We start from the raw sequence: 12,635 nt of genomic DNA on the forward strand, positions 1-12,635 counted from the left end.
TAGGCACCACCTGTATACACAAGTCTATCTCAAACACCCACAAAGCAAAGTGACTCATGTAGGTCTGCAAACATGAAAGAATAATTCCATTAAGACTGCTAATCCTTGATTACTTAATGGCTGCCACCTCCATAGCTCCCCATTCTGTTGAATAGCTCAAGTTAAAAGACTTTCTATTAAGCCCAGCAGGAAGTGATTCCCTTTAGTATTGTGTCAGGGCTTACGTACCAGATCGAAGGGTCTGAGTGTAACCAATTCCAATCAGACTGGCATTATTCACTTTAGCCTAGAGGTAGAGACAGAATAAAAGCATACGTCAAAACACCACCATCACTCCTATTTTTATAGGTACGCAGGCACAATAACTTTTCCACTGGAATCAGTAGCAGTCGCAGAGAAATCTACAAGCATCAGAAAGTGGACATATTAACCAGCAGTGGAAAAGAGCTCTCAAAAATATCTGCCCCTGCAAATGCAGAGTAGTTCGCTCTATAAAGAGTTCTGTTTAAAATTAGATCAATAGGGTTTGTGCCAGTTTCGTTGAGCGATTATTCTGTTTCATAGGCTAGCAGCAAACAAAAAAAAACCACAATTTCCCCCTCAATTTTAGCCCATTGCTCCTACCTATGACCCCTCAAGCTCTTCCACACAGTTCCCCTCCAGTCTTACCAACTGTGTATTGTTCTAGGCACTTCAATTTGCAACCATCTTCTTGTTACTCAAGAGACTTGAACGTGAGTAACAACTACTTATTATGTAGGCAGAAGAAACTGAAGAGTGTGGAAGGACTTAGTAACATTTATCTAAAAGTTTTTAAGGGACTGTGCTCAGCCTCTGACTAGTTCATGGGTGTAAACAGGAATGAGGGGAATAGAGATGTTATGTCTGCTTTATTTACCTCCACTTAGGAATCTTGAGGAAACAGTACATAGAGTAAACTAATGAAATTCCCAGGTGATGGAGTTACTTACCCAATACCATGTTGTCACTGTCATATTAGAGATTAAAAACAAGATTTGTTGCTCACAGTGGGCACAAAGTGATATGATTTTAACCTCACCCATCTCCCACCTGTTGAATGGATAATTACTTCCTGATTTACTGGTCCTCTTTATGACAACATGGGCATATGTAATCTTAAAAATCATCAAAGGGGGTGACTTTCAGAGCTGCGAGCCCTCCACTGTAAGTGACATGACCCTTGAAGTTCAACCCAGGAGTTAAATAAAGGTGTTACAAACACCTGTAATGATAATGAACTAACCCAGGGAGATCAGACATATGGGCAGTAACTAATGCAGTTACTTTGCTTTCTGCAAGAGATAATCTCAAAGAGGGAGAAACCCAGGAAGCAGTAATTCTTCAAAATTATTAGGCGCTATAGTGACCAGAAAACAGATGTTTGCAAGTGAATATGGCAATATTTGTATTAAAGTAAGATTTTTGACTGCATGCATTAACCCATTCTGGAGAAAAGGGTTAATACTCCTTTGTACAATTTGTAATCCACCTCCCATCAACTCAATACACTACAGTTTATCATTACCTCTCTATTTGGTTAGGGTCTTCAGCAAATTTCAACCTGTTTCAAATTAGCTAGTTAAATTATTCTCCCCACCGCCCAAGAAAGTCACCTTCTCACATGCTTTCCTGAAATCTAGATATATTGCACCTGCTGTCTTCCCTTAACTTATTCATTATAGTGCCTCACATAGGACTAAAGTAAAGTAATGGCAGATTATGAAACCACACTGCATCACTCATCGCTAAGGGCTTGTCTATATGGAGAATTAGCGTAGGGAAAGCTGGGGTGCAAGTCTACAGCCCTGTAGCAGGCTGTGTGGACTCTACTACACGCACTAGACATTCCCTAGTGTACTTTGACCAACTGCAGGAGGCTTAACATAGCTCAGCTTACTGGCAGTCAGTCAAAGCACACTACAGGTATACTGTAGGGTATGTCTACACCGCAGTTAGACACCTGTGGCTGGCCTGTGTCAGCAGGCTTAGGCTGCAGTGCTGTAAAATTGTGGTTTAGATGTTTGGGCTAAGGCTAGAGCCTGGGTTCTGGGACCCTCCCGCCTCACAGGGTCCCAGAGCTTGGGCTCCAGCCCAAGCCTGAATGTCTACAGTGCAGTTTTACAGCCCAGTAGCCCAAGCCTGAGTCAGCTGACACATACCAGCCACATGTGTTTAACTGCAGTGTAGACATAACCTAAAAGTTCTGACCAACTGCAGTTAAGCCTACTGCAATTGGTCAAAGCACACTATGGAACTTCTAGTGGGCGGTAGCACAGTCCACACAGCCAGTTAGTGCATGATCCTCAACCGGTGTATGAGGTATCTCTGGAGGTACGCACAGGTCTTCCAGTGGGTACATCAACTTATCTAGATATTTGCTTAATTTTACAACAGGCTACATAAAAAGCACTAACAAAGTCAGTACAAACTATAATTTCATACAGACAATGACTTCTTTATACTGCTCTATCCAGTTTACACAGAAATAAAAGTACAATATTTATATTCCAATTGATTTATTTTATAATTATATGGTAAAAATTAGAAAGCAAGCAATTTTTCAGTAATAGTGTGCTGTGATACTGTTGTATTTTTATGTCTGATTTTGTAAGCAAGTTGTTAAGTGAGGTGAAACTCGGGGGTACGCAAGACAAATCAGACTCCTGAAAGGGGTACAGTAGTCTGGAAAGGTTGAGAGTCACTGCACTAGAGTGCTGTATATTTACACTCCAGCTTGTCATACACCAATGGTTGGTATAGACAAGCCTGAGAGAGAGAGAGAGAGAGAGTGTCACAGAATGAGGCTTAAGTATATTCCATAATTCACCAACAGTCTACAACATACATTCTCCATACACCAATAACTGAAAAGGGACAGCATAACAACACAAGGTGCCATAGGTTTAAACAATAACCACCCTGTGCCATCAGTTTACAGCATTTAAGCAAACTCCAGTTGTACTGTAAGTGCTAATCTGGTGAAATACTTACCGCAATGGAAGTATTTTCATCCAGCTGATACTTAGTGGCAATGCCAAAACGGGTATTGTTACTGCCAGCAGTCCAAGCAAGATTTACTGATGTCTCAACTTTATCGTTAACCTTCTGATAGATTGACCCACCAAATTCAGTGCCATCATTCCTGTTTGTAACAGATAAAGAGTGTGTGAAGATCTCTCCGGTTTGCTGCTGTTTAACCCTCCAATCACTATGAAGTCTCATCTTTCCCTCTCACCGTCTTTCCAACAAAGTAAGTTCCTAACCACTTCCCAAACAAACCTGAGGATAACCCTAACCCTGTGGGCATATTCAATCCCATGCTTCTCTCAGCCAGATCCATGTCTAGTCACTCCTTGGCCGGACACTTCAACTGCGCTCTGTAGATTCTTCACCAAGAGCTGGGTTTAGCCTGGGGAATGAGGGAGCTTTCCAGGAGCTAAGATATTGCACTAACAGGTTTGAAATTTTGACAGAAGAGAGTTCAGCTTTTCCTTCCCAGGCTAGAAGTAGGGAGGGAAGCACATTCCATGCAGAGCATAAACCAATGGGTTCAGAGGGAGCTACATGCAACCCTCATTGGCTAAAATAAGTCAATACAACTCAGCTTTGGTAAGGAGACTGAAAATGGGGAAATGCAGACAATTCCCCCCAAAAAACACTGCCTCTTAAGTACATGTGGCTAGGCAAGTATCACGACACCCAACACTGGGGGTACTTAAGTCTCCTCCCAGACAGTAATGTTAAATGTCCACTTCCACATAGAAGGCTGCCATGGTCTAGGACCATCTAAGAGAGAAAAAGGTAGTAATGCTGCATTAATCCCAATCCTCACAGTTGACATTTTAGTACGTTAGTATGTGGAAGTGGGCAATTTACCCGAGATTCAAATTCCTTCAGTAAGAGTGACACAAACCAGTAGTCAAAATTATGTTTACTAACTTAAATCCCATAGTTATCCTAAACATACCCTCATTAAAAAACTACCCTAATTCCAAAATGTCTTTTCCAATACCAAATTTAGGGGAACAGAATTACCCTGATAAAAAGTCTCCAAAGATAGCAAATTGGGAAGTGACCCTCCTGTAACTGTCTCTTGGGGATGAAAATAAGGTATGTAAAGCCTTTCAAATCTCAGTCTGAATTCAGTGTCCTCCCTTTCTCCACCCAGTATACATCTGATGCAGTTAGCCACACAGTTTGCCTGGCATAATCTAGCCTGGCTCCTCTGGTAGATACTCACACATTAGTGTGTAGTTGGAAGTCTCCTGCTTTGTATCCTAATGCAAAGTTATTCTGTGATAGTTTAGACTTGGCTGTATCAAAAGCCATCTGATAACCAGCAAGCCAGCCTTCATAGCCCAACACAGTCCAGCCATGGATGGTTGGTCCAGAAAGGTCAACGTCAATGTTGCAGCCTAGATTTACATACTCTCGTTTGTAAGAGGTCTTCAATTTCCCACTCTTCTTTCTGTGGAGAGAAACATTTTGTTTTACCCATCCAAGCATGGGCCAGCTACATAGTATTTCTGATGTCTGCACAAAGCACTTAATACTTCATATGCCTTCAAATTTGTGAAGGGTGGGGGCTGAGATAGATATATTTACAAGCAGTTTTGTCCGTGTATGTTGTCATTATTAATTTATAGGATAGATGCACAGACCTAAGCACCTACAGGTGTATTTTAAACATCTGAATGAATTAAATATATATAAAAATATGAGAGAGAGAATGAATGAATGAATATATCCATTTTAGTCCTAATGCCATTTTCCTCAGTTTGTCAGCACCGTTACTGGTTACCAGTTCTAAGGATTATTAGTGGGGCCCTACCAAATTCACAGCCATGAAAAACACACCACGGATTGTGAAAACTGGTCTTCTGTACTTTTGTATATTTTTAGTATAGGGTAAAAATACACAACGTTTCTCAAACTGGAGGTCCCAACTCAAAAGGGGGTTGCAAGCCTGTTGTAGGGGGGTCACGGTAGTCACACCCTAACTTCTGCGTTGCCTTCAGAACTGGGCAGCTGGAGAGTGGTGGCTGCTGGCTGGGCACCCAGCTCTGAAGGCAGCACTGCTGCCAGCAGCAGCACAGAAACAAGGGTGGCATGGTATAGTATTGCCACCTTTCTGTGTTTTTGCTGGCAGTGGTGCTGCCTTCGGAGCTGGGCAGCCATCAAGCAGCAGCTGCTGGCCAGGTGCCCCACTCTGAATGCTTCACTGCTTCTGGCAAAGAACGGCAGCTGCAGTGCAGAAATAAGGTGACATGGTATGGTATTGCTACCCTTCTGTGCTGCTGCTGTCAGTGGTGCTACCTTCACAGCAGGGTGGCTGGAGAGCAGCAGCAGCTGGACGGGCACCCATCTGTGAAGACAGCGCCACTGCCAGCAACACCACAGAAGGGTGGCAATACCATACCATGCCACCCTTATTTCTGCTGCCTTCAGAGCTGGGCACCCAGCCAGCAGCTGCTGGTGTCCAGCCACCCAGCTCTGAAGGCAGCACAGAAGTAAGAGGGACAATACTGCAACCCCCCTTTTGGGCCAGGACCCCCAAGTTTGAGAAACACTGATTTAAGGGATTTACATATTTATATTTTCCCATTTTAAAAACACATTCATGGTTTGTTACAACACCGTGAAAATTTAAGATTTAAATATCTGAAACTGTGAAATTCAAGATTTAAAAAATGCTAAGACTGACATTTACAAAAATGGACCATGAATTTGGTAAGGCCCTAATTATTAGCACTATTGCACCTAAAGCAGAAAACATGATGCTACAATCTTAGGCCTGGTCTACACTACAGAGTTAGGTTGATGTAAGGCAGCTTACATCGACCTAATAATTAAAAATATAAAATGTCAGCATCTACACCAAGGGTTGGCAACCTTTCAGAAGTGGTGTGCCGAGTCTCATCTATTATAGACTTATAGAAAAACTGAACTATTGTTGTATGTAAAGTAAATAAAGGTTTTTAAATGTTTAAGAAACTTCATTTAAAATTAAATTAAAATGCAGAGCCGCCCGGACTGGTGTCCAGGACCCGGGCAGTGTGAGTGCCACTGAAAATCAGCAAGCGTGCCATAGGTTGCCTACCCCTGGTCTACACTAAGGTCCCTCCCAACATAACTCACCTATTTACATCGACTTAACTCCACCTGCATGAGAGGTGTAGTGCTTAAGTCAATGTCGTTAGGTTGACGCAATGTCAGTGTACATACTGCATGGCTTATGTCAACGTAAGTGGCCTCCAGAAGGTGTCCCACAATGCTCCATGCGACCGCTCTGGTCACGGTTTTCAACTCCACTGCCCAGCAGCGAGGTATGCAGGAACAAGCACCTCCCCTGTTAAAGGACTGGGAAATTCTGAATTTTCATTTCGTTTGGTCCATGTGGAGAGCTCACCTGGCAACTGCCCAGCTGAGCATGCTGGCCACATGCTCCAAATGTGCTCCTGCCTGGAGTACACAGGAAGTGATGGATCTTCTGGGTCTGTGGGGAGAAGAGGCTGTGCAGGCACAGCTGCGATCCAGCTGTAGAAACATGGACATCTATGAGCAGATCTCTCTGGGCATGGAAGGGAATGGTTACAAGAGAGACCTGGCAGCAGTGCCATGTGAAAGCCAAGAAGCTGTGTCAGGCAATCTGAAGGCAAGGGAGGCAAACAGTCACTGTGATGCGGCACTGCAGACATACTGCTTTTACAAGGAGCTACATGCTATCCGTTGCGGCGACCCCACAACTATCCCCAAATGCCCCATGGATACATTGGACAAGTCGTAGTCACTGCAGACAACGCCGAGAAAGAGATGTTGGATGAGGAAGAGGAGGATGACAATGGAGCACAGATGAGTGGGGAATCCATTGTCCTGGCGAGCCAAGAGCTGTTTACAACTCCAGAACAGTCCAGCAAGTTGCAGCATGGGCAAGCGTGATACCGGTGAAGGAACATCCAGTAAGTAGCACTGATATTCCAGGGGCACATTTCTCATGTACTAATTTTTATTCATGTTACAAGAGGTAGTGAAATAACCAGTGGAGGTAGAGTGGCTATCTGCTTCTCATTGCCTGGCACAGCTAGGCAGAAGGGACCCTGCAAAAGTTTATGTGCACAGGGATGTCATGTAAATCCTCTACAGAGATCTGAAAGGAAACTTTCCTGCAGGTACTTTGCAATCCATTGCCGAAGATTTCTGGGGAGGGCTGCCTTATTTCTTCCACCGCAGTAGGACATGTTCCCATGCCACTCATCTATTCACTTGCAAGGCATCATTCAGCACACAGGCTAACAGCATAAGGACCCGGTCTGTAGCCTGATGCATGCAGCAGCTGTTCCCTTTCCGCCTCCGTTACCTTCAGGAGTGAGATATCAGCTAAAGTCACTGCAGCTTGTGGAAAATGGCACCAGTATTCTGTTCAACATGCTCAATAAGTACCTGGCCACAATGAAAATGTACTGCTTCACACTTGAAATCACTCCCCTAAATTTATGCAATACAACAATTTTCTCATATATCTAGTCTATGTACTCGCAATAGTACCTCTGTCCATTGTGTGTTTTGCAGCTGCAAATGTGGCCTTCACCTCCCTTTACATTAGCGGAGAGGCTGAGCCAGATAAAGAGAAGAAAGAGAACACAGGATGACATGTTTGTAAAGATCATGCAAGCCTCTGGATCAGCGGACAGCGAGCCAGAGGGTGTGGAGGATCACTCACACACAGAAAATGGACATGGACATTCATGACAGGAGAAGAGCTCAGGAGAATAAGTGACGCACAGCAGGAGACGATAGCTCTTCTGAAGGAGCAATCAGACATGCTGAGGAATCTGGTTGATCTACAAGTGTAACATCTTCGAGGTCACCTCCCTCTGCAGCCTGTCCAGAACAGTCTTCCAGCACTACCCTTCTCCGCCCCACACACACGGACACTTCCATGTGGCATCAGCGGCCCGTGACCTATCCTTACCACTCCACCCCGTGGGAGGGGACAGACAATCACACACACTGATGTGTAACAGACAAGGTCAGTGTAAGTGTTTTTAAAAAGGAAAATGAATGTGCTTTTCCCCCTCAAGTTCATTCCCCTGTATTTCTACAGTATACCTCTGTCGTACATATAATTGTTTGAATTATTGCACAAACCAGAGACCAGTTTTGGAAGCTTAATTAATCTTTATTAGTTCAAAGCATGGGGGAAAGAAGTAGAGGCTAATAGAGAAACTGAGGCACAGAGGGGGAGGGATGTAAAGCAGTTACACAAGGAGTCATAGCATAGCTAGAGCTGGGGATAGAACCAAGGAGTCGTGGCTCCCAGCCCCTCCCTCATTTAACCACTAGCCCCCACCCTCTCTGTGGAATGAGTTGCTGAGTCTCAGCCCAATCCCTGTGAGGAACATAGCATCAAGCATCCCCCCATCACTGGCAGTCCCAGTGGTAGGGCTAGGGAATGGGGGTACCACACTCCAGCATCTCACTGGCTGCCCCACTGTAGAGGTGCCTGGGGAAGCTGAGATCCCGTGGCTGCTGCCCCCATGCCCGGCAGGAGGAGATGAGCACTGAGCACCCAGAGGCACCCACAGATCATGCTGCTGAGGGGACAGAACCTCGTCCGGCTCTGGCAAGGGAGTGGGGTCCAGTGGTTGGGGGAGAGGTGGTTGGGGCTCAGAACTCCAGGGCTCTCTTCCCAGGTCTGGGAGAAGAGTGGGGTGTAGGGGTTCACCAGGGGGAAAAAAAAATCACTGAGATCATAGAAAGAAGTGCATTTGCAAGGTTACACTACTACACACACAGCACTTACAGCGCAGTTCAGACCAGTGCCAAAAACACACTGGCAGGCACAAAATAAAAAGCACCACGCATTACTGTGGGTCATTATTAAAATGGTCTTTCAAAGCCTCCCTGAGCCGCATAGCTCCGTGTTGAGCTCTTCTTATAGCCCTGATATCTGGCTGGTCAAAATCAGCAGCCAGACCATCCACCTCAGCTCTCCACACCAGGGGAAAAAAACTTTCCCCCTTTGCTTCACAGATATTATGAGGTGCACAGCAGGCAGCTATAACCATGGGGATATTTTTTTCACTGAGGTCTAACCTAGTGAGTCGACTTCTCAAGTGCCCCTTGAAACAGTCAAAGGCACATTCAATAATCATTCTCCACCTGGTGAGCCTGTCGTTGAAGTGTTCCTTGCTGCTGTCCAGGTGTCCGGTATACGGCTTCATGAGCCACAGGAGTAAGGGGTAGGCTGGGTCTCCCACGATCACTACTGGCATTTCAACATCTCCAATGGTGATTTTGTGGTCTGCAAAGAAAGTTCCTGCTTGCAGCCTTCCAAACAGGCCTGTGTTCTTAGATATGTGCATCATGCACCTTTCTAGACCATCCTGTGCTGGTAAAATGTCCCTGGTGATCCACCAGCATTTGCAACACCATAGAAAAGAAGCCCTTATAGTTTAGATACTCTATGGGAAAGCAGTCCAGTGCCAAGATAGATGGCACGCATATCCCTATCACCCCAATACAGTTAGGGAACCTCACTGCAGCAAAACCATCCAGGATCTCCTGCACATTGCCCCCAATCAGTCCTCCTTAGCAGGTGATGATTAATGGCCCTGCATACTTGGATAACAGTAACCCCCACACTGGATTTCTCAACTCCAAAATGATTCCTGACTGATCAGTAGAGTTAGGCGTTACAAGCTTCCACACAGCAATCGCCACTCGCTTATCCACTGTCAGTGCAGTTCTCAGTTTGGTGGGTCAGTGAGCTGCAGGGCTGGAGAGAGCTTCGCAAACAGTTCCAGAAAAGTGGCCTTGCGCATTCAAAAGTTTTGCAGCCACTGCTAATAATCCCATACCTGCATAATGATGCAATCCCACCAATCAGTACTTGTTTCTTGGGACCAGAACCAGCTCTCCACCCTGGCTTCCAGCAGGTCTACTTGAAAGGAATTGTCATATTCCATCTGATGGCTCCTCTGAAAATACTGCAGGATTAGGCGCATTGAGTTTGCAACAGTGCAGAGCTGTGCGAGACCCATGCTTCTCTAGAGATGGCGTACTCTCAGGTACGCTAGGCTTTTGAAAACAGGTGTGAAATATTATGGGATGTAGATAAAATTAGAGGAAAGAGAAAAATACATCTTGGGATGTTCGAGTTCCCAGTCACCCTCAGGAGAATGTTTTGCCCCCATGAGGCATTGCAAACCCTTCCCATAACACCCTTCACTAGATGGTGGCAAGTTGCACAGTGGGATCGCTACCCAAGGTGCACTGCTAGTAAGAACGCGCTCTGCTGACACAAGGAGAGTAGCGTGGAGATGCACAATCAACCTACTGCGGTGGCTAGAGATCGACTTAAGTAGACTGAATTTTGTAATGTAGACTTGCCTTAACTCTTCACAATAGCTCAAGCGCCTTAACATCTGCAAAAAGTGATTAATCCTCCTCTTCTCTGAATCTTGTCCTCCCTTGGCTTCCGTGACTGTCCTCTTACGGGTCTCTTCCTACATCTCTAATTGCTCCTTCAGTGTACCCTGAGGAGGATCTTTCTTCATCCCCCCTCCAACTGTGTGTGGGGTTCTGTCCCCATTCCTCATCTCTTTTTTCTCTACACCTTATATCTGGGTCATCTTAGCCACAAACACAAATTCAACTTCTATCTCTATGCTGACAACTTACAGATCTTCCTCCAGCCCCAGCTCCTTTTCTCCAAACAAAAAAGTCTCAGCCTGTCTCTGAGATCTCCTTGTGGACGTCTAGCCATCAGCTCAAGTTCAACATGACTAAAACACAGCTCCTAATCTTCCCTCTCCCCCAAAGCCCTTTCCTACAAGAAGCCTCCTTTCTCTATCACTGTGGACAACAGCAGCATCCTGGCTTGTCACTCAGGTCTGTAACCTGGGCATCATCTTTGACTCGGACCTCTCTCTAGGTCCTTATATCCAGGCTATGTCTAAATCTTGAAGATTCTTGCCACATAACATCTAAGATACGGCCTTTCCCTAACCATCCACTAAGTAAAAAGCTCATCCAAGCTCTCAGTCTCATATCACAATTACTGCAACCTCCTTCTCTCTTGCAAATACAATTTTGCCCCACCCATATCCAATTAGAATGCTACTGCAAGAATCATTCTCCTAGCTCACCACTTTTACCATGTCACCTCTCTCTTTAAATCCATCTAGTGGCTCACCCTTATCTGTCACATCAAACATCACTTGCTTGTCTTCACTTTCAAGGCCCTTTTGCAGCCTACCCCCACCATCCTTATCTCTTATTTGCTACTGAGATGTCAACTCCCATCTCCAAATGGCCCATGATGCTAGCCTCTGTCACCCACTTGTTAAACTTTCAAACAATCACCTTTGTGCTTTCTCCCATGCTGCCCCTCATGATTCAGTGGAGCTCCCCATAAACATCAGCAAAGCTAACTCATTATCCTCCTTCAAACTCTCCTTTACTGTGGTGCCTACAAATAACAAAAAAACCCTGACAATGGTTAAGCTGGTGGTGCACTGATACCACTGCTGATCATGCTGACTAATACTGTCTCACTGTTTCCTTGTATTCTGTTCTCTGTATCTATCTGTTATCTCTTGCCTTATACTTAGATTCTAAGCTCTTTGAGGCAAAGACTGCCTTATTGTTCTGTCTGCACACAGCACCTAGCACAGTGGGGTCATGGTCCAGAACTTGAGCTCCTAGGTGCTATGGTAACACAAATAATAAATACTACTACTACTATCAGTGACACTTTTCTACTTTCACACAATCTCCAATGTTAGAGGTATAGAAGTACCATTTCTTAGTATTTTTATTTATTACACATTTTTAGATGGAGGGGAAATGACATTTTTGAGAGGAATCTTTCATCAAATATATTATTATAAACCTGATATTAGCTGTGTCCTTACAAATATTCTACCAAGATCTGCAGAATAAAAAGTTCTTTATTTTTATCCAGAACGCCTACCTGTTGGGATACTGGAATACGATGATGCTCATTTATCACTGCCACTGAAGTCAATTAACTTTTCATTTGGAAAATTTAACAAATCTGTTTAATCCAATTCTAGGAATCTCTACACAAAATTGAAGTAGGATATTTACCCTGTGTTTGGTACAAATATGGTGTCAAGAGTCAACTTCAATCCCTCAGCTAACTGCAAAGAAGAAGAAAAAGGTCAGATTATCAAGGCTCCTTCTATTGAAAAAGAGGATTGGCTTTATATTCTCTTACCTTACTATAATTCCCATCTCCTCTTCTTGTCTGAATAGAAGATTCACATGATCTTTTGTATAAAAAGTAAGTAATTTGCAGAGAACTCTATATTGAAGATTTAGTTTGAGTGAATAAAGCAAGTAACTTCACTAGTTTTCCACATTCCCAGATACCAAAGCGGTGGGCACCTTATAAATATGTACTTAGAGCATAAGAATGGCCATACTGGGTCAGACCAATGGTCCATCCAGCCCAGTATCTTGTCTTCTGACAGTGGCCAATGCCAGGTGCTTCAGAGGGAATGAACAGAACAGGTAATCATCAAGTGACCCAGCCCCTGTTGCCCATTCCCAGCGTCTGGAAAACAGAGGCTAAGGACACCATCCCT

General features: G+C 44.4%; 1 protein-coding gene across 1 annotated transcript in view; it reads right to left on the reverse strand.

Annotated features, from left to right (window-relative positions):
• Nucleotides 1-12,635, reverse strand: part of VDAC3 (voltage dependent anion channel 3) — a 42,166-nt gene that overhangs the window by 901 nt on the left and 28,630 nt on the right. Inside the window, exons 6-9 of the mRNA XM_024203735.2 lie at nt 12,136-12,188; nt 4,262-4,489; nt 3,013-3,163; nt 229-286 (exon numbers count right to left, since the gene is read on the reverse strand). Of these exons, the coding sequence (XP_024059503.1) occupies nt 229-286; nt 3,013-3,163; nt 4,262-4,489; nt 12,136-12,188 (490 nt within the window). The remainder of the gene's footprint in view (nt 1-228; nt 287-3,012; nt 3,164-4,261; nt 4,490-12,135; nt 12,189-12,635) is intronic.

Source organism: Terrapene carolina, unplaced genomic scaffold, assembly GCF_002925995.2.
Source record: "Terrapene carolina triunguis isolate 2854851 unplaced genomic scaffold, T_m_triunguis-2.0 Scaffold53, whole genome shotgun sequence".
NCBI classification, from domain to species: Eukaryota; Metazoa; Chordata; order Testudines; family Emydidae; genus Terrapene; species Terrapene triunguis.